At 38.9% G+C, this 26,667-nt stretch overlaps 2 protein-coding genes and 1 long non-coding RNA gene across 3 annotated transcripts in view; all 3 read right to left on the bottom strand.

Annotated features, from left to right (window-relative positions):
• Window positions 1-14,389, bottom strand: part of LOC138968763 (Golgi apparatus protein 1-like) — a 73,843-nt gene extending 59,454 nt beyond the window's left edge. Inside the window, exons 1-5 of the mRNA XM_070341411.1 lie at window positions 13,820-14,389; window positions 3,182-3,214; window positions 2,628-2,714; window positions 1,136-1,354; window positions 93-338 (exon numbers count right to left, since the gene is read on the bottom strand). Coding sequence (XP_070197512.1) covers window positions 93-338; window positions 1,136-1,354; window positions 2,628-2,714; window positions 3,182-3,214; window positions 13,820-14,368 — 1,134 coding nt within the window. The 5' untranslated portion in view covers window positions 14,369-14,389. The remainder of the gene's footprint in view (window positions 1-92; window positions 339-1,135; window positions 1,355-2,627; window positions 2,715-3,181; window positions 3,215-13,819) is intronic.
• A 1,555-nt stretch (window positions 14,390-15,944) lies between these two features.
• Window positions 15,945-18,222, bottom strand: LOC138968665 (uncharacterized). Its single transcript, XR_011456255.1, has 3 exons — window positions 17,996-18,222; window positions 16,460-16,537; window positions 15,945-16,073 (listed from the first exon to the last, which is right to left on the bottom strand). It is a non-coding gene; the product is annotated as an uncharacterized lncRNA (long non-coding RNA).
• Window positions 18,223-20,698: 2,476 nt separating this feature from the next.
• Window positions 20,699-26,667, bottom strand: part of LOC138950465 (protein IMPACT-B-like) — a 35,021-nt gene continuing 29,052 nt past the window's right edge. Inside the window, exons 11-17 of the mRNA XM_070322198.1 lie at window positions 26,523-26,608; window positions 25,972-26,109; window positions 25,528-25,622; window positions 24,571-24,644; window positions 24,039-24,135; window positions 23,565-23,699; window positions 20,699-22,839 (exon numbers count right to left, since the gene is read on the bottom strand). Of these exons, the coding sequence (XP_070178299.1) occupies window positions 22,798-22,839; window positions 23,565-23,699; window positions 24,039-24,135; window positions 24,571-24,644; window positions 25,528-25,622; window positions 25,972-26,109; window positions 26,523-26,608 (667 nt within the window). The 3' untranslated portion in view covers window positions 20,699-22,797. The remainder of the gene's footprint in view (window positions 22,840-23,564; window positions 23,700-24,038; window positions 24,136-24,570; window positions 24,645-25,527; window positions 25,623-25,971; window positions 26,110-26,522; window positions 26,609-26,667) is intronic.

Here is a 26,667-nt window from a genome sequence, read left to right on the forward strand (position 1 = left end):
TTACAGAGGTAATGAACAGAAAATCGGAGAAAACAGGGTCTTAAAGAGGGAGTCTTAAAAGGGGGGTTCCACTTTACAGTAAACCCACTCACATTGTGCGAGAGATCGGTGGTGCCCAGGTGGTCAAAGAGACACTGGAAGACCGCTCCATTGCCGGCTTTGACCTCCGCACACAGATTCTCGCGGTCGTCGTGGCAGGCATAGTACAGGGGGCGGTCCATGTGGTAGTCATCCGCCTCGAGTTCGTACACTCGCAGCACTTGCGTCTTGCACTCCTCCGTCAGCTTGTTAGTGTGCTGCGCCAAGCATTCCACTGTCCGCCCTTGGGTATGAGGGGACTGAAAACATAAACAGTACTAGCTTCTTTTACCCCTTCCACGTAGCTACAGTGACTCATAACCTCAAACAGGCATAGCAAGTGCCACCACACCTTTCTTTTTCACACAACTCACATCCATATGAGCACTCTCGAGGCACAGAAGGACATGGGCGCATTTCGTTTGTCTCTATGTTATATGCACCACCACTGCAATTTCTCCTAATGAGATAAGAAAGTTAATTTTGATTTGATTTGAAGTAGAGTCAAACCTGCCCTGGCCACCACCTCTTCACAATAACCATCCCAAACAATCATCCCCATTTTTTTTAAATAAAAAAATTCATCTTTCCATACCGTCGTTACCTGTCTATAACAAAAACTTTTTGTTGGTCGCTTGAGTGGTTTTAAGACAGGTATGATTGTACATAATAAAAGGAATGAAACTTGCTGCACTGAACCACCAAATGCTGAACATTCAGGGGTGCACAGCAGACAATGATAGAATAAAACAATCTATAACCCCTTCCCACCCCATCTCACCTTCTGCTTCTGGAGTAACCATTCTCAAGTGTGAAAGCAACGCATCAATAACTTTCAAATACATGTACATTTCTTTTAACTCACTGGTCCTTTACACCAAAATAAAACAAAATACCATACCAAACCCAAGCTATTTTGTATGTTCAACTGCCAGCATTCTGGAAAATATGTCAACATGCTTACTGTTCCGACAGTGATTTATTTGAATGTTAGGTAGTCATGGCAAGTTGCTTTACACAGATTAACTGCAAGCCAGAAAGAGCAATTTCAACTCACGTCATCATTTTCATTGTGCAGCCGACCACACTCAAACTTTGTAATGTCACTCTGACATTTCTCAGCGAAGTGATAAATGAAGCGATAGTCTGCGAAGATAATGCTGGCCATCTTGTTGAGGAAGTTCTGGCATGGTCGTGACGTGATGTTCTCAGAGTGTTCAATCAGACATGGGATGATCAGACCTTGCCCTGAGGGAAGCTCCCTGCATTCTCGTATCTGGAAAAAAAGGAATTTTGAAGACGTAAATGTAGGCATACCATGTCCTTTAATTAGTGACTTAACACAGTTCAAGCCATGGCCACAAAACTGAAATAAAATGTATCTTGCTTTACTTCAAATTGTGTCTTCTTTCATAGCTCTTTTCCCTCTGAGTTTTAAATAAGTTAAAAACCTCAAAAGACAATTGAAAACATTCCCCATCACTTCTAAAGCTTAAGCTTTCTGAAATTTGGGAGGGTTTTTAGAGAAATGCATAAAAAGTAACACCTATTCACCTGTACAATTTGATCAATGCAAAAACAAATGACACTTTAATGTGAATACATGTCCCACATCTAATGTGAATACATGTCCCGCTTCTTTTTATATTTAGTCAAGTTTTGACTAAATATTTTAACATCGAGGGGGAATCGAAACGAGGGTCGTGGTGTATGTGTGTGCGTGTGTGTGTGTGTGTAGAGCGATTCAGACTAAACTACTGGACCGATCTTTATGAAATTTGACATGAGAGTTCCTGGGTATGATATCCTCAGACGTTTTTTTCATTTTTTTGATAAATGTCTTTGATGACGTCATATCCGGCTTTTCGTGAAAGTTGAGGCGGCACTGTCACGCCCTCATTTTTCAACCAAATTGGTTGAAATTTTGGTCAAGTAATCTTCGACGAAGCCCGGACTTCGGTATTGCATTTCAGCTTGGTGGCTTAAAAATTAATTAATGACTTTGGTCATTAAAAATCTGAAAATTGTAAAAAAAATATTTTTTTTATAAAACGATCCAAATTTACGTTCATCTTATTCTCCATCATTTGCTGATTCCAAAAACATATAAATATGTTATATTTGGATTAACAACAAGCTCTGAAAATTAAATATATAAAAATTATTATCAAATTTTTTTTTTCGAAATCAATTTAAAAACACTTTCATCTTATTCCTTGTCGGTTCCTGATTCCAAAAACATATAGATATGATATGTTTGGATTAAAAACACGCTCAGAAAGTTAAAACGAAGAGAGGTACAGAAAAGCGTGCTATCCTTCTCAGCGCAACGAATACCCCGCTCTTCTTGTCAATTCCACTGGCACTGCCTTTGCCACGGGCGGTGGAGTGACGATGCTACGAGTATACGGTCTTGCTGCGTTGCGTTCAGTTTCATTCTGTGAGTTCGACAGCTACTTGACTAAATGTTGTATTTTCGCCTTACGCGACTTGTTTAATTCTTGTCAATATATATAAATAGATTTATTCATGTACTTGTGTGGACATACCTTCCTCAGTTCCTTGGCGCAAACTTCATTTGACGCAGTATCAAAGCGGTCATCCTTTGTCAGCTGCTGCTTGTAATTCCACAGAAACTGAAACAAAACAGGGGAAGTGAAACCTAAGTTAGATTCAGATTTACCAGGCATAAACATACATGGGATGTCTCATGTAATAGCCCAACAGAAGTGATGTCACATTTCGAAAGAAGAATCAAGCGTAAAAACTTTTGAGATTCATTCAATCATTGAGTGTTGGTTGGTTGGTTATTATTGTTTATCGTCTTGTCAACAGTTCATTGATTCAGTGTGACTGTAAAGCTCACAAAGGACTATAGAAAGCATGCCAACAGCAGGAAACAACCTTTTCGAGTGGAACTTTACAATTTCAATGTACCATAATTATGGATGCTGATCGATACAGACTTATTCCAGTTTTTGGGGAATACACAGGGTAAGGTGGTTGCTTATCAATCATTCGAGCTCCAAGTCCAATGCAGAAATGAATCCTACAATACAAGTCATTTTAACTCATGTACGACATTGATTGAGAACATACTCACGTTTTGGCAGGTTTCGGAAACTTCATTATTTGTCTGAAAAAGAAGAAAAAAAAGTCACATATATTATATATATGAGCCTTTGCCAAAAGGTGCCATTTCGGACCCATGTATTTTTGGAAAGCAAGTGTAATTAACTGGATTACCCCAACATGTTTACATGTATTGTGCTTTGAAAAAGGGAGTTTGATGAATGCTTTTTTTAATGTTTTGAAGCCTGTTGTTGTTGTGAATGTTAAATAAAAAATAAAATGTTTTAAACATACACCAGAAACGGCCCCGAAAAATTTTGGACATTTTGGTGTCCTCGGGAAATTTTCGATTTTTCATGGTCTGCATCACTTTATCGGTTTTAATCAGCGTATTTCATACAGTCTAAGCATGCAACTCTTAGTAGAATGTGCAACAATCGTAATTAGAACCAGAATTTACCGAAAACCTCGCCCAGTAAATACCCGGTTATTTTCGAAGGCCTCATGTCCGCAGACCAACTTGTTTACAGATTCGATTTTCGCCGGTCTTGGTGCTTTGAATGGCCGCCATTTTGGATGAAAACGATAGTTTCGTGTTCGAGGAAATAAAAGCAGTGTGTTGCATTTGAGTCAGAATTTGCGAAGTTATTGTATCTAGCAGCTAAAAAGAATCGATGGAGTTTAATGTCCGAAAGTAACGTTTGACACATTTTGTTATTTTTGCAATTTTCACAAAGAAGTTTCGCGAGTATTTTTTTCAAAAGCGTGGAAACCACTAGCTTTGCTTCTTTGGCGTTTCCGGTCACCGATTCGATTAAAATCATGGAGACGACGAGCCGTAAAGTTGAGAAAATATTGTACTGTCTGTTCAGGGTAAGGTGTAGATCTCTACGTAACGTTTGACACTTTGTAGATCTAATGTTTGACACTTGCCCATAATTCTTCTCCCGACGAATTGAATTAGCTTATATTATCCCATGACCTGCCTCTTTATCTCTGTTAGCTGAGGAGGTGATTATTCTGAATATTCCATCACAACCATATGGATATCCTATGGATATCCCATCACAACCGAGTTTCGATCTCAACTGTCATTGGTCATTGTCTTTGATTTCAGAGTACAATTGAATAATTTATGGAGGTCATCTGCATATTCAGAGTTTACAGATGGACTACTTTTTACAATTAGTCAAGTTTTGACTAAATGTTTTAACGTATAGGGGGGAATCGAGACGAGGGTCGTGGTGTGTGCGTGTGTGTGCGTGTGTGTGTGTGTGTGTGTAGAGCGATTCAGACTAAACTACTGGACCGATCTTTATGAAATTTGACTTGATAGTTCCTGGGTATGATATCCCCAGACTTTTTTTCTTCATTTTTTCTTATAAATGTCTTTGATGACGTCATATCCGGCTTTTCGTGAAAGTTGAGGCGGCACTGTCACGCTCTCATTTTTCAACCAAATTGGTTGAAATTTTGGTCAAGTAATATTCGACGAAGCCCGGACTTCGGTATTGCATTTCAGCGTGGTGGCTTAAAAATTAATTTATGACTTTGGTCATTAAAACTCTGAAAATTGTAAAAAAAAAAAAAAAGTTTTTATAAAACGATACACATTTACGTTCATCTTATTCTCCATTATTTTCTGATTCCAAAAACATATAAATATGTTATATTTGGATTAAAAACAAGCTCAGAAAATTAAAAATATAAAAATTATTATCAAAATTAAATTTTTGAAATCAATTTAAAAACACTTTCATCTTATTCCTTGTCGGTTCCTGAAGAGAGAGAGAGAGAGAGATAGAGAGAGAGAGAGAGAGAGAGAGAGAGAGAGAGAGAGAGAGAGAGAGAGAGAGAGAGAGAGAGAGAGAGAGAGAAAGAAAGAAAGAAAGAAAGAAAGAGAGAGAGAGAGAGAGAGTGAGAGAGAGAAAGAGAGAGAGAGAGAATGAGAGAGAGAGAGAGAGTTTGTTTGTTTGTTTGCTTAACGCCCAGCCGACCACGAAGGGCGGCCACACACACACACACACACACACACACACACAAAACCCGACCGACTGAATATGTAAGTGATCCACGTGTGAAAACCAAAACATAACAGCGCGATGACAGCCAACATTTCTATCCCCGACTGACAAACAGTAACACTGCATGCAAACTGACTTGGGTCAACGATCAAACCAGCACGGCCCGAACTGAATTTGTTGCGCTGCCATTATCGTGCGCAATTCTGGTAAAAATATAAACCCGGTATGCCGAATTGAGTATAACGAAAGTCGATGTCATATACATGATACACAAGGATATTTTAAAATGACTTTCAAAATGTAAAAGCAGATAGCAGACCTTTTTATAAGCAATTTGAATGACTGAATGTCTACATACAAGTCGAATGACGCCGTCCATTATGCTGACAAATGGGAACTAGCTATGCGCATGAATTCATTGACATGAATTTCGACTGCGGAGGCTTTTGGCAAGCTGAAAACAGGCACGGGCAGGTTTTAGTGGAAAAAGTAAGTGTTTTTAATGAAAACGTCGGAGTAATGGGATAAATAGCTTACACACTCCGAGTTCTGATTATCTTGCATATTGTGTAACCTATATACAACTGCTTGCTACTTTTGGAGGCAAATTTGATTGAAGAAAAATTCGATCCTCTGTTTTTGTTAATATCCGTGTTACGATTCAGGACGATACGTTCATATCCGTGCAACGATTTAGGAGGAGACATATATGTCCTTGTAAATATTGTAGCCAAAGCTGAAAAAATGCTTTTGGGTTAGCAGGGGGAAGGAATATTTTCATGAGATTGTTTTAACACCACCCCCCCCCCCCCCCCTCCCCAACATAAAAAAAAATCAAAGTTTTTTTTTTTTAAATTTGGATTTTGCTAGGATTTTACGTACAACTAATTAAAAAAATTCGATTTGATTGAGAACCTTGTTCCAGATGTACATAGACATTAGGTTAAAACTGTATTCTAAATGTCTGTTTGAATATTGTAGTTATTTTTGACATTTTCATTGATTTCATGTCCACTGACTCCATGTAACACGTGACAGGTAGAACGCAGATTTGACCTGTTTTGAACATGATGTTACTTTTTTTGTGGTGCTTTGATGTTCCATAATTACCTAATCTTCAAAATATGAATGTATCCTAAAGGTCTATTTAATATCACAGTTGTCATTTATAACATTTTGAATAATTTCATGTCCACTCACACAGTGTAACATGTGACACGTAGAATGCTGTTATGACTTGCTTTTAACATGTTTTGCTATTGTTTCTGTTTTCATATTCCATAAATAACCTAATCTTTAGATTGTAAATGAAAAGTTAGTGTATGTATAACATTCTGGTTGTTATTTCAAATATTATGAATATTTTCATGTCCATCAATATTTTTGTAACACGTGACACCTACAACAACATGTTTAACTAGTTTGAGCAAACTGTAACAACTTTTAGGGATATTTTTAACATGTGTCAGTGTTTCTGTTGAAGTGTTATATTTCGTGACACTGCATTCAAGATTTGGCTCCAAATGTACTTTTAAAGACTGATAATGCTTCTGCAGGGTCTGTTTACTAGAAATAAATCATTACCAGTTGTATGAAATGATATTAATGGCTTCTGTGGTCAGTTTTGTTGCACATGTGGCTTTTCTCAAAATTGGCGTTTTATGGCATATTATCAAACCGTACACATTTCCCAAATGCACAAACCATTCTTTTATTACACAAATGTGTTCATCAAAGACTAATGTATCACTTAAAACACCAAAAAAAATCAACTGAAAAGGTTTAGTTTGTCACAAATGTCCAAGCACCCCCCCAGCACCTTTTGGCAAAGCCTCATATACATATATTTAATTACTCAAAGTACTGTGAATTCATATCAGCAAATAACAGACACTGTCACACAGCATAAACATGATGAAATAAAACCAGCCGTATATATATGTTACACAGACTTCTGCGCATCAATCCCTCTAGTGTAGTGTTACTGAGAGAGACAGAGAACGAGGGGAGGGGGGGGGGGGGGGGGGGAGGGACAAAAGGAGGACAAACCTATTTAAAATACATTCTTATTTTTTCCATCTGCCATCTTTTCTCAGAGACCCAGTGATTAAAAAAAAAAGGGAAAGAAAGAACAAATGTCCTATGGAAGCTTTTCCCTGTGCTCTGTTGGCTGCTGGAGCCATAGAGAATACTACATGGCTTGCTGTGTCGTACCAGATTTACACGAGTTGTTTTTTTAAATATTGAACTGCGAGCGAAAGCAAGCTGTTCACTATTTGAAAAAGCAACGAGTGTAAATCTGGTACGACACAGCAAGCCATGTAGTATTCTGTTTATCCTACATACTGTACCTACGTGTATTTTACTGAAAATGTCTTGCAGTCGAGGCAGCTAAATTGAAGAAGCTTGTTTTGGAACCTCGATCTCTTCTAAAGCCTAGTGCAATCTATTACGTCAATGCAAAGAAACGTCACTCTGAAAGTGTAGCGTGACGAGTTAGTTCTAAAGATTCATCGAGGGTAATTAGCGAGCGCAATTTTTTCTTCTATAATGACGTTTGTCTCAGTGACTTTGGCATCATAAGCAGTGGAAAAACAGGTCCCTGCCAGACTTGCTTGACATGACCTCATTTACATGATATACACACGTGTGATTTGAACGATTATTATCTCACGGGTGTCTCTCTCACGTATGTAGAATAAAATGATTTTCACAATGTCACTTGGTGTTTACAATCCAAACAGAACAAAATGAGCAATGCTGTTTGATAAAAGCTTTTTCTTGCAAGCTGTTGGCTGTCTGATTTAATGAATTTCTGCCATTTAGTTACTTACGCCTGCAACAGCTGTTCACATCTTGCATACAACAGAAGTTAATTGCTAAAGGAGTTGAACAGTGTGGTAAGGTTCATGAGAAACCTGACAGTTCATAAAAATAATTATTGGAAATCTGACTGAACTGTGGATATTAAGGTTTCTAAGCCATAAACCCTGTTACAAATGAATCTGTCACCAAAGACATTTGATCAGCCATCTCTCAGTTGTGTGGATAGTGATGTACAAAGTACAGTATCAGACTAAAAGAATAACATTTTAAAATATTCCATGACATTTATACTTTTTCAATGCTGAATATCAAGTGAGATCATCATGCTCAGTAGTTTTACAGTTAAAATCCAAATAAAAACTGAATTAGGCACATTAAGTGATCAGGCCTTGACATTAACTTTTCTGACAACTTGCCCTGTCGGGCAAGTACACATCAAAACTACTTGCCCCATTTTTTTTTTACTTGCCACAATAAACTAAATAGAGAATGAGATATAAAACAATAAAACGGAGTAACGCAAACAGTAACACACTGACTCTTTTGCTCAAAGATGTTTTGCAAGCATTTCTTTCTTTCAACAAGTGAAGGTATTTATTTATTATCATTGCTTAACGACTACGTTGGTCTTCTTACTCTCTCTCCCTCTTCCCACCGAGTAAAATCTATGTGTTTTATTCTCTAAATATTTGATAGATCAATTCCAATTTTGTACATTGATTGCCGAGTACATCCCAAAATGAAACCATTAATATGTTGTGCAAAAAGCCTGAGAGACTGGAGAAATCAGAATGCTACAAGTAGTACAACTAATTGAAAACAACACGTTAAAATCCTTACCTTGCAGAACATCAGACACTTTTAGATAGATAGATAGATACTAGATAGATAAATTTGCAGATGTCTAAGGCCGCGAGGCCTATATCTGATCTTTTGATCAGTACTATTAACTTTCCTAACTTTTCGTCGTCGTATTTTACCCACGGGAATTCCGTAAGCCAAGATGAGAGGAATTTCCGGTCACGACAGGCCTCGAATGTCTTCTTCTGGGATTTTCGTTTCGAACCATCGTCTGTGTCATCTACACGGCGCTTTGAAGTTGTTAAAAAGGAAAACATCGACGACTGCGAAGCCATTTTGAACTGTGCTTCTCAGTTTTCAGATAGCTCTTCATTGATTGGCTCTTAGCCGTGACCTAAACCAATGAGAAGCCGCGTTAGATTAAAGAAATGTCACCAAACCGGAAATTCCTGAATGGGGTTAGCAGAATCGATGATAACATTGGGGGAAACATTGGAAGAGTCTTGTTCTTCGGAAGTTTGGTCCTTTGTACGCCAAGGTATTTGAATACATTTTAATTTTCACTGACATATTGTCACTTGCCCCGTCGGGCAGCTGGTCATAAGGTTTACTTGCCCGACAGGTTCAAACGCTTGCCCCGGGCTGTCGGGCATTCGTTATTGTCGAGCCCTGAGTGATTAACCAATCTATCCAATACGTGTACACATACTACTGCGTCTTTCAACATAAGTTCACAAAGTTCTGTTCAGCAAACAGCAGGGTTCAGCATGGGAGAAAAAGGCAATGGGACATTTGTCCCCCTCATCAAAAATGTTGTCCAAAGATGCAAAATGGTGCAACAGGGTGCCATCTCAGCATATCATCCATATGGGACAGTATCATGCTATCGTTATATCTTCTATATATATATATATATATACGACTTGTGTCTGTCTGTGCAGGGTTCGACACTAGCGGGGGCGGGGGGCGGAACGCCCCAGAGTTTTGTGTTCCGCCCCAAACATTGCCGAAGCTTGGGGCCCACTCCGCCCCAGGATAAATTCCAAAAATGACTAACCGAAAATTCTAATGCCAGAGCCAATCACTAAAAATCCCCAGTCAAAGTCGTCACTGAAATTTGCGTTACAATCAATGCCGCAGTCAAGAAAAATACCATTGAAATCGTCGAAGGACAATGCCGCAAGGGAAATAACTCCCAGATTGCGCTCTTTAGCGTGAGAGTATTGCCTTCAAATGCCAAACGCAAAATGTGGCAACATATCCCTGGTGTAAAAAGACATGGAAATGAAGATGAAGAACAGGGTGGAGAGAAACGAAAAAAGGAGACCGATGCAGCCAAAAGCGCGAAGCGCTGTCGTAATTTCAATGTCAAATGGTTGAAAGAATGTGTACGATGAAGAAAAACAAACAATGTATTGCCGCACGTGAATAGTGAGAGTGGGCCCCAGATTTTTGTTTTCCGCCCCAGCAATTTCCATCTCTGGGGCCAGTGTGGCCCCAGGCCAAATAAGTTAGTGTCGACCCCTGCTGTGTGTGTGTGTGTGTGTCTGTGTGTGAGTTCGCGATGCACGGCCAAAGTTCTCGATGGATCTGCTTCAAATTTGGTGGGCATATTCAGGTAGACCCGGGACAGGACACAACCTGGTCGATATTTCAACACGTGCTCTCAGCGCGCAGCGCTGAACCGATTTTGGTTCCACCTCAGCTATTTTGGTTCCACCTCAGCTACCCGGGCCCCCATACCGACACACCAAAGCCAAAGCTCTCGGTGGATCTTTTTCAAATTTGGACACCGTATTCAGCTACACCCCGGACACAATATCATCGATGAGATATTTCAACACGTGCTCTCAGCGCGCAGCGCTGAACCGATTTTGGTTTTTGTGTTCATTTCACCATTATAAGTAACTCTTCCTTATCTTCTCATCTTCTTCAGGTTTTCAGCGTTTACCTCCCTTCCTTCGTAAGGTGCACTATACTATGAGTGGGGCATCTTCGGATATTCCCGGCGTTCTGTTACTATTTTTAGAAGGTCACCGCAGTGTCCAGAACGTAAATTGGACCCGTAAATTATCCTCACTGTAAAAGTGCAAAGGTCGAATCAATTTATAGCCACGCGAAAAATACACTGTCATCTATCTCTCTATAGATACGGCTTCTCTGTGTTTGTGTTTGTGTTTGTGTGTGTGTGTGTGTGTCTCTCTATGTGAGCAACACCTGGGGATTGTTCAGTTCTGTTTGTGATGTGGTCTGGCGGCTTTTGTGTATTTGTATGTACTGGCCTTCCTTTGAGAAGCCATAACAGTTCAAAAGGGCTTACAGATAAGCTCTAAATTGCTCAATCCTGTTTGAGTGGAGTTCGCCTCCAAAGGTGATTAACACGGTTACATTCGTCGACAAGGATGGGACTCGATATGGTCAGGAATGGCATTATGGCCACTGAATCATTTTCGTGCTGTTCCCATTCCACGAATCTGGGAGGGACCTAAGCTTGGCGGGTCCATTGTTCGGACCCGGCAAAGCCGGCGTACGGCTCTAAGTACTTCTTCCCAGCGAAGCCGGCTACCCGGCGAAGCGGGTATTCATTCTAGTAATATATATATATGTGTGTGTGTGATCTGAATCGTTCGTATTGAACGTCTGTACTGTTGCTGATCGTCAGATGCAACATGTGCTGCTTAAAGTTAGAAAATTGTCAGAGTCAAGAGTCTTCTGAAGTTTTAGACAATTACCTCACAAACCATTTCATTGAAGTCATTTATTGTATTGAACCAAGATAATTCATTAGTCAGTAATTTTGAAACGTTCGATTCGTTGAAGTTTCGTCCAAATCATTAGCAGCCGAACCCTGTTGTTCGCCGCTTTCATCGCCATCCTCTTCTAATATTAATTCAATGTCACTTGTCAGCTGAGGTTGACGGGAAAGACGGCTGAAATGAAATCTTCGATTGACCTGGCAATAATTTTACTTTTTTTTCTCAGGAGGCATTATTTCTGAGCCTCAGTTTTGGTATGTTCACAAGTGAAAAAAGATAGTTCACCGGATTGGCTGCATACAAATTACAATGCACTACCCTTACTACAGCCAATCAAAGTGTAAATACAAACTCAGCTTAGCGCACGCTTTTTCTTTGCTCATCACAATGTACAAACGCTGTACTCCAACGTAGATTGGGATCAATTATTTGACACCAAATCAATTTGAATAAGTGAATTACCAAATACTTTTTGATGCAGATTTATATAATGTGAGTTGTGACATCCAGTACGGCTTTCTGCTTGTACATGTATCATTGTATGTAATGTGTTAAAAAAACCAACCTATTATTGTAAAGCGAATACTAAAAGTAAAACTTGAGTTACTAATAATATAGGGTAAGGGTATCTAATTCCGACCGATTGAGATCATTGTTTTATTCTCAAGGCTCTAAATCGTAAAGTTTAGCAAATATGTCTTGTCTGGTAAGACCGGCGTTTTCCGTACACAATTCGTGTTTTAAATAGGTGCCTGTGTCGTTGCTTTCCGTTATTAAAGAAGCGTTTGTCGGTAAACATTGGAGGTAGGTGTGGGAACCTAAATCCGACCGGGGGGTATCTAAATCCGACCGAAATCTACTCGGAACTAAATGACAGTGAACGTAATGTTTCTCTCAGGCTTGTTTTGATCGTGTAGTACACACACAAACACACAACTTCGTGACTTTCAGTGAGCGAAACACTCTATTAGTATTAATTACTATTAAGCTTACTGAGGCTTACATGCTCGCAAACACTGACAAGCACCCATCCACGCACTTGCGATGTTGGTGTCGATTCATCAGTTTAGCAAGACAAGAGTGCGCACCTGTCATGAAGTGGATGGAGTGGTTGCGGCTTTTACTTTATTTATTTATTTATATGGGAGATTTATATAGCGCTTGACGTTCTCTAAGCGCTTTACATATTAATTTCTGCCATGTGAGATGGAATTTTTTACACAATATATCACGCATTCACATTGGCCAGTAAATCTCAAGCCATTACGGCGAATATTTACTTTTCACAGCCTATTATTCCAAGTCACACGGGTATTTGGTGGACATTTTTTATCTATGCCTATACAATTTTGCCAGGAAAGACCCTTTTGTCAATCGTGGGATCTTTAACGTGCACACCCCAATGTAGTGTACACGAAGGGACCTCGGTTTTTCGTCTCATCCGAAAGACTAGCACTTTAACCCACCACCTGGGCTAGGAAAGGGGGAAGAAAATTGCTTACACCCCGACCCAGGGTCGATCTCGCAACCTCTCCCTTCCGAGGCAAGTGCACTTACCACTCGGCCACCCTTTTCCCTTTATCAAAACAAGATTCACTGGACATTATAAATACACAATCTGATACCTTCCCGTGTTCATACGATTTTTCAAGAGACATAAAGATAAACGTAAACAATCAATGATTTTAATGGGATTTCATACAGCGTTTTGCATTCTCTGCGGGGTGGTCGGATTTAGATACCCACTCAAAAACTGGGTATCTAAATCCGACCAATAAGATTTTCTCCTTTTCGATTAAAAAGTGCCAGAAGACTTAGTCCGAACTATCAAAATACACTTCCAAAAACACTTAGTAACATCCATTTTAATCAAACAGAACTCTGTTCATCAAGTTTTGTGACCTTTTTGTAAGAAACGTATGACGTACTTTTTCGCTACAAAGTTGCAGTTTCGCTCTGCGGGGGCTCTGGCGAAGCAGACGACACAAGGCAAATTTTCGCGCCGCGGAGCCGATGACGCAAATCAACTCTCGTGACAAAACGATTGGTCTGTAAAGTCGCGTCATCAACCGGTTCATGACTGGCCCGAGTATGAATGGCATTCCTTCTGTTGTGGTGACGTGCACACATCGTCATTGATGTGACTGGGAAAATCGGTCGGATTTAGGTACCCCAAAAATCTGTCGGAATTAGATTAAGATACCTTTACCCTATTCCGAAATTGAAAATAAAAGTATCAAAGATTCAAACCCCAAAACATACCCTTTCATCACTCTGCAAGCAATCAAGAATGGAGAAGTTGTTGTCCTTCACGCCTTTACTGCAAAACTTCTGCACGTCAGCTGCGCACTCTGGACTGGTGGATATCTTGATCTTTGATGGTTGCAAAGGTTTGTTCGGTATTTTACCCAGGTTGTTCACAACATCCCCTCCCGGATTGTGAATGTTCGCTGGGTCCACAATTGCAGGTTTTTGATTAAAATTTCCATTGCCAACGGCTTGTCTGAACCCACCTGCTTGATTTTTTGCAAATTGCGGGTTATTGTTAACAAGCGGTTTTTCCGGGAGATTTCGAAACTGCTGCTGGTTTTGGTTTTGTGGTGGAAGTCCATTCTGATTTACACCTCCAGCACCAAACTTGTTTACCACATTTTCGTTTGGCCTTTCAACAGCCGCTCTCTTCACTCTGTAAAGTTTCTCCTCTGCAAGTGATTGGTCGTCGATATTCGTTTCACCCCTATTCAATGCGATGTGCACTAATAACACAATCACTATTAGAAAATACGCGACACGTCGTCGGCAGGCCGCCATATTGGAAGTTAGGATCTACTTTCAACTATTATATTCTTGCGCCTTGAGGGGTATGATGTGTATGTGAATACGAATATTAAATTCGATGAACCTGTGCGCAGACTCTAAAGTCAAGCAAGATGTGTAGATGACTTGACAAGGATGATAACAAGTTCAATGCATTTTCGCGATTATCCTTCGGCTTATCGGTGTTTCATACAAGGAGTGTGACTCGCCGGATATACCGGGATTCATTTCCCTTTCCTTTGGAATCGAAAGTAGACATTTAGGACACCCTAGATCATGGCTTTGGTGTCCTAAATGAAAACTAGAGTGCTTCACCGACAGGGTTTGATCAATACTTATTTATACATACAACCGATGGCGCTGACGGCACTGGATTAAACCCATTTTATTTGTATACATCTATAAGGAATCAAACGAGTCGCGCGTACAGTTTTTAAATGAATTGAAACTGAAGAATAGGCGAAGCAGCTACAGAAACTTAGATCATCATCCGGGTCCCTATCCCACGCAGGAACTAAAACACACGAGTCCGACTCTTACACGTAATCATCATTAATATAGTTAATTATCATAACTTCTTCTGTTATTCACAATTGTGCTGCTTGGTTAATTGGGAGCAAGCTAGGATGGTGATGACTGTGCATGATTACTATGACTTTTTGTTGCACATTCCAAAAACTGAAAGCTTATCCAAGCAATTTTTTAACAGGGGTGATATAAACCACCCCAAAACAAAACAAAATTTAAACAAGTCGCGAAAGGCAAAATTACTACATTTAGTCAAGCTGTGGAACTCACAGAATGAAACTGAACGCACTGCATTTTTTCACAATGACCGTAGTCCGCCGCTTGTGCAAAACGGAGTGAAACTGACGTGCCTGTTCAGCACGGTAGTGGTTTCGCTGTGCTGCACTTATGGGTCACTCTCCTGAAAACTGGTCAGATGTGTGACTTGAGTGTCCAAAAATAAAGTTAGTCAAAATTGAAATATTTTGGTGTGTTTGGTTTGTTTAACATCTCAACTTTCCAACACAAGGTTTTGAAAAGCAAGATAAACCTTTGGAAATGTTGTAATTTAAGATAATGTGTTGAAGGTTGCCTCCTCTCCCGTGTAACACAGGACACCATTAGAGGCACATTTTTACTCTTATCATAAAAAATACAAGTGATTATAATGCAATTTCCAATGAGATACAATAGAAATTGCTTCATAGAAGTACCAGAAGTTTCAAAATATACCATACACTTACATAATGGGGGGATTACTATGAGGACGCCAGATCAACAATTTCTTAATTTACAGAAAACCTTTCCAGCAAGTGATCAGATATTGCTATCTGCAAAATTGTATGATTTAAAGAATCTCCATGAATACTTAAAACAACAATATGGACATACTTTGAAAAATCTTGGTAATACATGCAGATATTCATCAAATGACACAGAACGTCTCGCGTGTAACCATGGACACCGCAAACAAACACAGACACCAATATCAGTTAACCATGGGTTTATTTCAGTTAAAACGAAACAACTTTTTATTGAAATGTGTGTCTGTCAAGAGTTGGGACAGGCAGCACCCTAACTACTTCCTCAAACTTCACAAAAAATATATCTCCTCCACAGCAGGCCACACAAACGATGATCCTTGTTTCCTAAGGAAACGAACAACCACCCCATTCCCATCCAGTGTGTCAATCTGTGGACAAACAAATAAACCTTTCTTAAAATAGAAAAATTAAAAATAGTAACTGAAAAGGTTTACATCATGAATTAAAAATACAAGGAGCAAGTGACACCAATAAACTTGGAAATGTCTACCTCAGAAAAGCAGACAACTGAAGCTCTCCATTCATACCAACTAGGGGTAATTTGGTACTTGAAATACATGTATAAATGTAATTGATTCCATATGTAACCTGCACTTACCATGCCATGGAAAGACTTTGCTAGGAATGTCTGCACAAATCAGTTTGGATACAGAAAATTTAAAAAATGACTGCACGCAAGCAAAGTCATTCCAGTATAATAAGATTAAGATTAATGAAAAACATGTTAAAACAATTATTTACAGTAGAAACGTACCGGTCTCTCTGATCTGCTCCTGGATCAGCATTGACTGGACTGGCAGAAAGGATAGGAGCATTAGCAGCATCCTGGCATCTGAAAAAAAAGTATGCAACAGTTGGAGTCAGATATTTTAATTGCTACCACAGCTTTACATCTCACATTGAGGTACATAACAGTGCATGTTACAACCGTCAAGATCCCAAGATACACACATTGAAAACCAGAGTGGTTCTGTCCTGAACACATCCTCGTAACACAAAGAAACAACAAGTCGCGTAAGGCGAAATTACTACATTTAGTCAAGCTGTGGAACTCACAGAATGAAACTGAACGCACTGCATTTTTTAACAATGACCGCAGTGAAACTGACGAGCCTGTTTAGGGCGGTAGTGGTTTCGCTGTGCTGCATATAAGCACGCTTTACTGCACCTCTCTTTGTTTGAACTTTCTGAGCGTGTTTTTAATCCAAACATATCATATCTATTATGTTTTTGGAATCAGGAACCGACAAGGAATAAGATGGAATTGTTTTTAAATCGATTTCCGAAATTTAATTTTAATCATAATGTTTATATTTTTAATTTTGAGAGCTTGTTTTTAATGCGAATATAACATATTTATATGTGTTTGGGTCAGAAAATGATGAAGAATAAAATGAACGTAGTTTTGGATCGTTTTATAAAAAAATAAAATTTGAATTACAATTTTCAGATTTTTAATGACCGAAGTCATTAATTAATTTTTAAGCCTCCAAGCTGAAATGCAACACAAAGTCCGGCCTTCGTCGAAGATTGCTTTGCCAAAATTTCAATCAATTTGATTGAAAAATGAGGGTGTGACAGTGCCGCTTCAACTTTTACAAAATGCCGGATATGACGTCATCAAAGACATTTATCCAAAAAATGAAAAAACATCTGGGGATATCATGCCCAGGAACTCTCATGTAAAATTTCATAAAGATCGGTCCAGTAGTTTACTCTGAATCGCTCTACACACACACACGCACAGACACACACACACATAATACACCACGACCCTCGTCTCGATTCCCCCTCTATGTTATTAAGTCAAAACTTGACTAAATGTAAAAATGACTACACGCTGTGTAAAATCTGCTCCAGTGCGAATGAAAATGCCAGTATCTGTCATAATTTCTGTCCCGCACGCATCGCTGACACCGCATGCGGAAAGCAGCAATGGCGTCTGCTATACGAACGAGACAGCTCTGGCTATGATGAGAGATTCAAACGCTATTTCTTGAGATTCTCAACAAAACAAATGAACCTGAACCACATGATCTAATCTTCATTTAAAAAAATAGAAAATAAACTAACAAGAGGCGCAAAACAATCATAAAAAACGAAAACTTCTTTTCACGTTGGACTGTTACCTAGATCTACTCTACCCATGAATTTGCCACTTGGTTGCGTTTTTCTGACAGAAAGGCATTTTTTTTCGAATTCAGTTTGTAAACATGACAAAATCACATTAGTGGTTTAAGTTCTACACGCAAAATAGTAAAAATAGAGCCGTCGTAAAGCTCAAACTTACCTCAAAGGTTGTGATCACATGTACCGTCTCGCACGTCTGTCGTCAACTTTGGCGCGGACCCCGCAACAACAAAGTTTTCCTGCGTCTAACCGCGTGCTCGATTGTACGAAAACACGTTTGCACCGTGTAACCCCCACAGGGACTCCCTTATATTCATGCCCGAATGGGTTGAAAGATAGCAAGTTTGCCAGAAAATAGTTCTGCAATGTGCTCACACGTATCGCAAATTTTCGGACACCATTTGCAGATCTATCAGAACATCTCATTAACCTTGCTTTACAGACTCAACTTGAATCTCATTCAATCGCGATTAACGACATCGAATATTTTACTATGTCAGAGTAGAATTATCCATCCCCTGAAACAGTATGCACAAGTTATGTTTGGGCATGGCGTTGAAGCTAAAAATAGGCAGGCATGGGAATTGAAAATTGTAAAAAAGGCGGAAAATATATCTGAAGACGCGAAGCGTCAAGTCGACGGCGCAAAGCGCCTAGCCTTACTAGGGGGGTCCGGGGGCATTAACCCCCCCGGAAAAAATTTTCTCCAAAGAACCCAGATGGTGCAATCTGAGCTCCAAGTTTGCCATTAAATTCTGTTTTTAGAATCAGAGTTTTGTACCAAGTTTTCCTTTTTTGAAGAAAAAAAATATATACATATATTATATGGTTTAAATTTGTAAAAAAATTGATATGTTGAGACAAACAGGACAATGTAACTTGTAACACAATCTGTGCAATCTGGTTTACTTTCAAACATAAAAGTTCAATAACTGAGGCGGGCGGTAGCAGTGCGAGAACAAAGTACGGAAAGTTTTCGCGGGCTTTTGCGCAAAGTCAAAAGTAACCGGTGCTTTTTGTGTGTGCCTCCCCCCTTTATTATTTCGGCGGACACTTTTGCTTTTTCGGCAGAACAAAAAACAAATTTCGGCGGAAATCCGCTGTTCGGCGGACAATTCCCATGCCTGATAGGACACCAAGCGTGACGTGCGAGACGATTGTTTCTACATGGTAAAATGCAACCAAGTTATTATCGAAAGATCGTTTGGGCGCATCGGGCGGGTGAAATCAAATTCATACACAGGAATTTGCAACAATTGTTGAAAAATGTGCTATCAAATGGGTAAATTTGAGGCATGTGTATGTGCAGAGATAGCATGTCACACTTTCGAATGGAAAAAAGTGGCGATTTCAGAGCTTCTGCAGTGCAAAGCAAATCACAGAATTTACAAACGCTTTAGTTCTTGTTCACACTGTTGCTCCAAATAACACTGAAGACAACAAAACACATAAAAATAAAGGAAAGTAATTATTGTGTTGTTTATTTAAATGTTTTTGTACGCTGTCTCGACTGACCAGTTTCCAGGAGAGTGACCCTTATAGCACTCTTTTCTGTACCTCTCTTCGTTTTAACTTTCTGAGCGTGTTTTTAATCCAAACATATCATATCTATATGTTTTTGGAATCAGGAACCGACAAGGAATAAGATGAAATTGTTTTTAAATCGATTTCGGAAATTTAATTTTGATCATAATTTTTATATTTTTAATTTTCAGAGATTGTTTTTAATCCAAATATAACATATCTATATGTTTTTGGAATCAGGAAATGATGTAGAATAAGATGAATGTAAATTTGGTTCGTTTTATATAAAATAAAAAAAAGGTATTACAATTTTCAGATTTTTAATGACCAAAGTCATTAATTAATTTTTAAGCCACCAAGCTGAAATGCAATACCGAAGTCCGGCCTTCGTCGAAGATTGCTTTACAAAAATTTCAATCAATTTGATTGAAAAATGAGGGTGTGACAGTGCCGCCTCAACTTTTACAAAAAGCCGGATATGACGTCATCAAAAGTATTTATCAAAAAAATGAAATAAACGTCCGAGCATATCATTCCCAGGAACTCTCATGTCAAATTTCATAAAGATCGGTCCAGTAGTTTGGTCTGAATCGCTCTACACACACACACTCACAGACGTCACACACAGACACCACGACCCTCGTCTCGATTCCCCCTCTATGTTAAAACATTTAGTCAAAACTTGAACAAATGAACAAACTTAAAAACGGTGGACATCACGCCAAGTGACACAAGTTGTGCAACCTATATATATAACCCATACTGGTGACACACTTAACATATGGTAGATATGAAATTTGGTGGCTTCCAGATATTTGAAATGAAATTTCAAGAGAATCAATTTATAGATGCAGCCAGAATGAATTCCAGTATTTTTTTTCATCTCACACATCTGATTCTCACATATGATTCAGTTTCCTGTGGAGCTTTAGTGTCAAATGGAGCCAAAGTTTTTGTTCTTATTTGTGGGCAGCAGTTTTTCTCCCATCTTACACAGATACTGAAACATACGTCCAGATGTGCATATATACATACAATGGATGGGCTCTTGTCACTATGCTGATCTTCTCTTCTTTCTTTTTTATATTTTCTTTCTTTCTTTTCGGACAAAGGAAGCTGATTTGTGACAGAGCACCAATTAGAAGATGCATAAACATGCAATTAGAACATGTTCGCAACAAATATTAAATATTTCACAGTTTGTTTCATGAAGTTGGTTACCAGTCTCTCTCTCTCTCTCTCTCTCTCTCTCTCACACACACACACACACACAAGCACACACACACACACACATTGAACAAGACATCTAATTATCAGACACAAGCCATTAATTAGCTACTTCACGGTGAATACTGCTTCCAACAACTTCTTTTATTAATTCAAAATTTGATGTAACTTCCTGGTCAAACAGTACAAACATAGAGGCATAAAGGTATTAATACAGAGACACACACACACACACAGAACCAAGAACAAATGCATAAAGGAAATCCAGTCAAGAAGCAAATCAAACAATATGAAAGCAGCGTGAATAATGCAAACAAATGTCACTGGCAAGTGTGTGTGTGTGTGTGTGTGTGTGTGTGTGTGTGTGTGTTGTACAAATATGTGTGCAAGGGATGTATGTTTATATGTATGTACTGTGTATTGTAGTGTGGGTATGCATGTGTTAATGCCTGAGTGCATACGTCCATTCATTTTTATAATTAAAGTCACCCACAAAGTAAACCTCCCACCAAAATGTCAACTTACAAAGGAAAACCCCTGACAAAAAGATACATTTTCAATGACAAACATGTACAAACAGAATTGTTACCATATCAAAATGCTCAACAGAATTGAAACGTTAAGAGCAAAATGTCCTTTACTACAATTCTTCTGTAAAACACATATAAATCATTTAAATGTGCATTCATTTCAAGCATTTCATGAACACCAACCTTTAACACACACAGATAAACACCAACAAACATTCCCTATCATCACAGCCTTGATTATGGTGGACTCAATGAAGAATGACAATCTGTACATTGCAGTTTAAAAAGGGTTGGGGTAGGTCGAGGGAACTCTCATTCAGCAGTCAGATCTTTACACAAAAACTCACCCTTAAATTCATATACATTTTTATTAGCAGTAAATGCCCTCAAACAAAACCAAAACCAATTAAAATGGGAGAAAAAAAATATACATGAGGAGCAAATGCTCGCATGACTCACTTTTCCCCCAGGTAATATGAATCATTGAATGCAAATAGAAATCAAACTACCTGCTGGGCGGGGATGTAGCTCAGTCGGTAGCGCGCTGGATTTGTATCAGTTGGCCGCTGTCAGCGTGAGTTCGTCCCCACGTTCGGCGAGAGATTTATTGCTCAGAGTCAACTTTGTGTGCAGACTCTCCTCGGTGTCCGAACACCCCCGTGTGTACACGCAAGCACAAGACCAAGTGCGCACGAAAAAGATCCTGTAATCCATGTCAGAGTTTGGTGGGTTATAGAAACACGAAAATACCCAGCATGTTTCCTCCGAAAACGGCGTATGGCTGCCTAAATGGTGGGGTAAAAAACGGTCATACACATAAAATTCTACTCGTGCAAAAAACACGAGTGTACGTGGGAGTTTCAGCCCACGAACGCAGAAGAAGAAGAAGAAGAAACTACCTGCTGCGCTAGCTCCATAATTTCTTCTTTTTGACCTGAATTTGACCTAACTGTATCCTTGAAATATGACCAGGATCAACCAAACTTGGGTCATGTCATGGTCATTGCAAACTCGAGCTTGGAAGTGTGTGAAATTTAAAAAATTACAATTGCTCATTTTTTTACCCAAATTTGACCACACTGTAGCCTTGAAACTTGAGGAAGGTCAACCAGATTTGGGCTATACTGGGAGGCCACCAAACCGTAGGAGTGAGTGTGCAAAGTTATAAAACTTTATAGCTATAACAATATTAAAGAAAATGATAATTTTCTTTTTTTTTCAACATGACCCAGGTGTGACCTTGAAAAGTGACTCCGGTCAACCAGACATGTCTGAAGATCACAAAATTCTAAAAGAATTTCAAATTTTCTAAAGCTCAAGCTTCAAAAACCTTGAAGAAGTTGACACTATTCTATTTTTGACCAGAACTGGACCATGACATAACCTTTTAAATTTGACAAAGGTCAACCAGACTTGTGTCATGTCTGGAGATCATCAAAACTCCATAAATGTGTAAAGATTGAAAGCTCAAGCTATTAGCTTCAATAACATCTGAGAAAACCTCAACAAGGTTTTAGTATACAACATGGTTGGCAGGCTAATATTGCTCATTACAAAGACTCCCCTGATTGCTCAGGTGAGCCAAAGTGCTATATCTGCAAGAAATACTGCATACATTTTTGTTGGTGTTAGCACAGTGTAAATTTAAGTGTCCATGTGTCTGTACCAGCAGAAGCTTGGACTATTTTCCTTTTTTTCCACTCCGAGGACCTTTTTTCTCCTCCTGAAAAATAAGAGAGTAAATTACTGTACTTATATTCTTTGTGACCAATAAAGCATGTTTTTAAACATTTTTGTAATAAACTATCAACTGCTGATTAAAAGTACTACTTCCAATAGACGAATATGTGTGTGTGTGCAGGTATATATGTGTGTTGCACGCATACATGTTCACATAAGGATCAAACCTTCTTCTAAAGAAGTCTAGGGTAATGCTTACCTAGAAAGTTATGAAAATCTATAAATCTGTGCTATCTGCCACTTTCAGAAAAGGAAATATAATATACATGTAATCACAAGGGACACATTTTTTTCCCAGTAATGGATAGCTTTTTTTGTCCAGAACAGACGTTTTGAATCCCAGACTGAACACAAGCCACTTAAAGATCCCTTGCTGCAAAATGCATAATGTAAGCTAACCACAGAAATTGGGGATTTCATATCCATTTCATATTCTATAGATCTGTTTAAAATTCCCAATATAAACATGCACACACACATGTGTGATTGTCTCTTCATCGATTCCCACACTACAGGCGAACCTGCCCATGTGACCACCCCTCCAAAACAGCCTGTCCGAAACAACCACCCCAAAGAATCCCCAACAAGGTTTTCTTCCCTTGTATATTTCATCTTTCCATAACAACCACCTGTCTATAACGACCACTTTTGGTTGGTCCCTCAGGTGGTGGTTATAGACAGGTTCGACTGTATATAAACTCCACTCACTCGCTGCCCCAGATAACCCTGTTGCTCCAGTATGGTTCGAGTGCAGTTGTTGATGTGTTTGAAACGATCCGGTCCCAGTTGGATTCCTCCATACCACCGTGACACAACGACCATCACATTTTCTGCATTGACAATCTGCTCAACAAAATATAATACACACTGAAAGGTTTCGCTTCAGTAGAGTAATTTATCAAAACAAAACAAAAACGCTACTAGGTTAAAAAAAAAAAAAAAAAAAAGAAGACAGCATCATCTAAAAAGTAACAACTGAATTTTTCAGAGCCTTCTTTTTTTCAGTTTCTTCTCTCTCACTCTCCCTCTATTTAATTTCTACTTCTTCCAATCTCTTTTACACACACTCACACACACACACATACACATGAGGCACAAGGACACAGTAGACCTACAAACCAAAAAAAAGGACCCCTCATCTAGTACTTGGAGTGAAAATCAAGTCAAGAAGAAGAAAATCACCTGCATAAGATGTAACATGCGGGACCCAGCATGTGTTTCTCCATCATCATCACAGCCTTGAAACACTCTGGGGCCGCCTTTGTCATGCTGCACTATTCTGAAAACATCAATGTTTTGTTGCATACAATTAAAACAATATGGCATTGTCCGTATGCTGAGAGAATTCTTCAAGAAAACCTTCCGACTATCCAAACAATCTAAGTATGAAGAAATCCCGACTGTGCAGAGAAACAATTCCCAGGGAGGTTTACACCAGAGATCTGCCAGCTAAGATGTGAAATTGAAAAGATAGATACAGTCAAAAAGACAAGGAGAGAAATTAACAGACAAAATGCCACGCTAAAGAAGTGATTTTTTTTTTATATCAACAGTGCTGGTCTTGAAGAACTTTACCCAGTTCTGAACTAGAATCTTGACGTTATGTACAAAAGAAGGCATGCATTATATTACAAACATAGTATTATGTTTACCAGCCGCAACCAAAATGGTTATCAAATGAATGTTATTATCAACAGAATTTATTTATGCTTACCTATAAGCAAGCATGTTGTGTGTTGCATTTGCAATCTTTTTATTTTCCATCAGCTTGTCAAGAACCAGTTTGACCTAAGAACAGAAGTCATTTCATCTTATTTAATCCAAACAATAACACGATTACAACTCCTGGAATAAATAGTAATGGTGTAGCTGCAGTGGAATGTGTTTACAAACACAGCATTTAGTTTAGACAGACAGGTAAGAGCTCAATATTTAGCAAACAAGCTTCTGAAGTAGCATCAAGCTACACATTGGCGCAAAGCAGATTTTGTTGTATTAAATATTCTTAATCTTCATGGATAGAGACTTATTGATGCTCTAGCATCTTATGACAAGCAATCTTGTTTGCCCCCATGCCAGCTGTGCAGAAGATGCAGGAGAGCTCACTGTGTATTGTACACTACACTAGTTAGCTGTTACTGATACAGAATGCAGCAGACACACCTCCGTGTGAGCATATGTTCAAAGGGAAGTAATCACATTCAGACCCTCGCCAACCAAAGCTCTTTGAACAAGAAGAGAATATGAAGTGTCTAGATAAATTTTGCAGCTGAAGACACAAAAAGGCAAATCATATCTAGGCTTGGATCATCTCACAACAGAGACTTCTTCTGCATTCGGAATGTCTCGGAGAGTTTAGTATTTAATGTTCAACCTGATTCGATGTTTCATGCTCTAAGATTTCTCAAAAAGACACCATTTTTTTTCTTCTGTCTACCCCCTTATTCCCAATTCTCACCCACCAAACAAATGTCCGTGCATTAGAAAGGTTTGGAACATTTCAATATGACTTCTGGCATGACCAAATGACTGACAAAGACGTTCGGTTTCATAATTTCTTTTATCATCACTTATTCAAGAATTTGTCTTTCTTTACATGTATTTCTATTCCGTGCGTTCTTGGTTGCAAATGCGCAATGTCTGAGTAAGACAAAAGAGAAGAAAAACTCACCTGCTCTTTGAAGAAAACAGGTGCCACGTGTGGCTGGAATGTGCTTCTTCTGTCAGTTAAAGTATCTCCGTGACGAATTTGAGGGCACTCATATTCTGCAAATGTGATTTTTCTTTATACTCTGCACATTAAATTCAATGCGCTACCATTTTTTTTTGGTTCAGGAAAAGAAAAACTGATTTTTAATTCCTGAGAATCAAATTCACATTGTCAACAATGAAAAGTATTATATGTGTAATTGCATTATAAGCCAGCATTAATGCAGTATCATAATTTCATCCTTTACAGCAGATTTTTAGATCATCCACAAGCAAAAAGCATTTACAGGACAGCAGTGACAACTATTGATTAAAAAGTAGTCACTAGTCACTAGCAGCTTATGATAAACTCCTATGTTTACCAACAACTTTGTGCTAATGCTTACATTTGCACAAAAACAAATACCTTGTTCTGATTTAATATCCATTGCACGCAGTGAGGACAGAACCTCTCCTTCCAACAGAGCCAGATCAAACCCATCATCCCCATCATCGTCTTCTGTAGACTGCACTGGTGCTTTACTTTGTGTTTCACTGTGGTCACCTGCAGAAAGTAAAACATAACAATAATTTATCAAAATACATTCAGTGCTTCAAAAAATAAATGGTTTATATTGGTAACATGGCAGAATACCATACCTGCATGAAGCCAAATTCAAAATGTGTTAGCATTCAAGCACATAGGGTACCCCAAAAATAAAGGTCTTATAATTATGAGAAAGAGCAATGAGCACGGTACTGATAACTGCCCCCACCCCCAAAATTAAAAAAAATAAATTCAGGCTTGGCACACATATTTAAAACATGCGTATACAGACACAGAAGAATGTAAGCAGGTACAGAGAGTGTGGAATGCACACAGGCAGGGAAATGGGCTCATGCACACACATACAGACATGCACGCACGCACGCACACATATGAACACACACTAAATCCCCTGAAGCAAGTTAACGTACCACCTGAGCTGTGTCCAGCCTTGTTTTGCAAGTGTTCTCGTATTGCCTCAACCCAAAGGTAAATCAGATCTTCTCCAAGGTTTTCACTGAAATCACCAAAACAGCACAATTAACCACATGCATCTTACTTTTTGTTTCTATATCA

The sequence above is a fragment of the Littorina saxatilis genome, linkage group LG1 (genome assembly GCF_037325665.1).
Source record: "Littorina saxatilis isolate snail1 linkage group LG1, US_GU_Lsax_2.0, whole genome shotgun sequence".
NCBI classification, from domain to species: Eukaryota; Metazoa; Mollusca; class Gastropoda; order Littorinimorpha; family Littorinidae; genus Littorina; species Littorina saxatilis.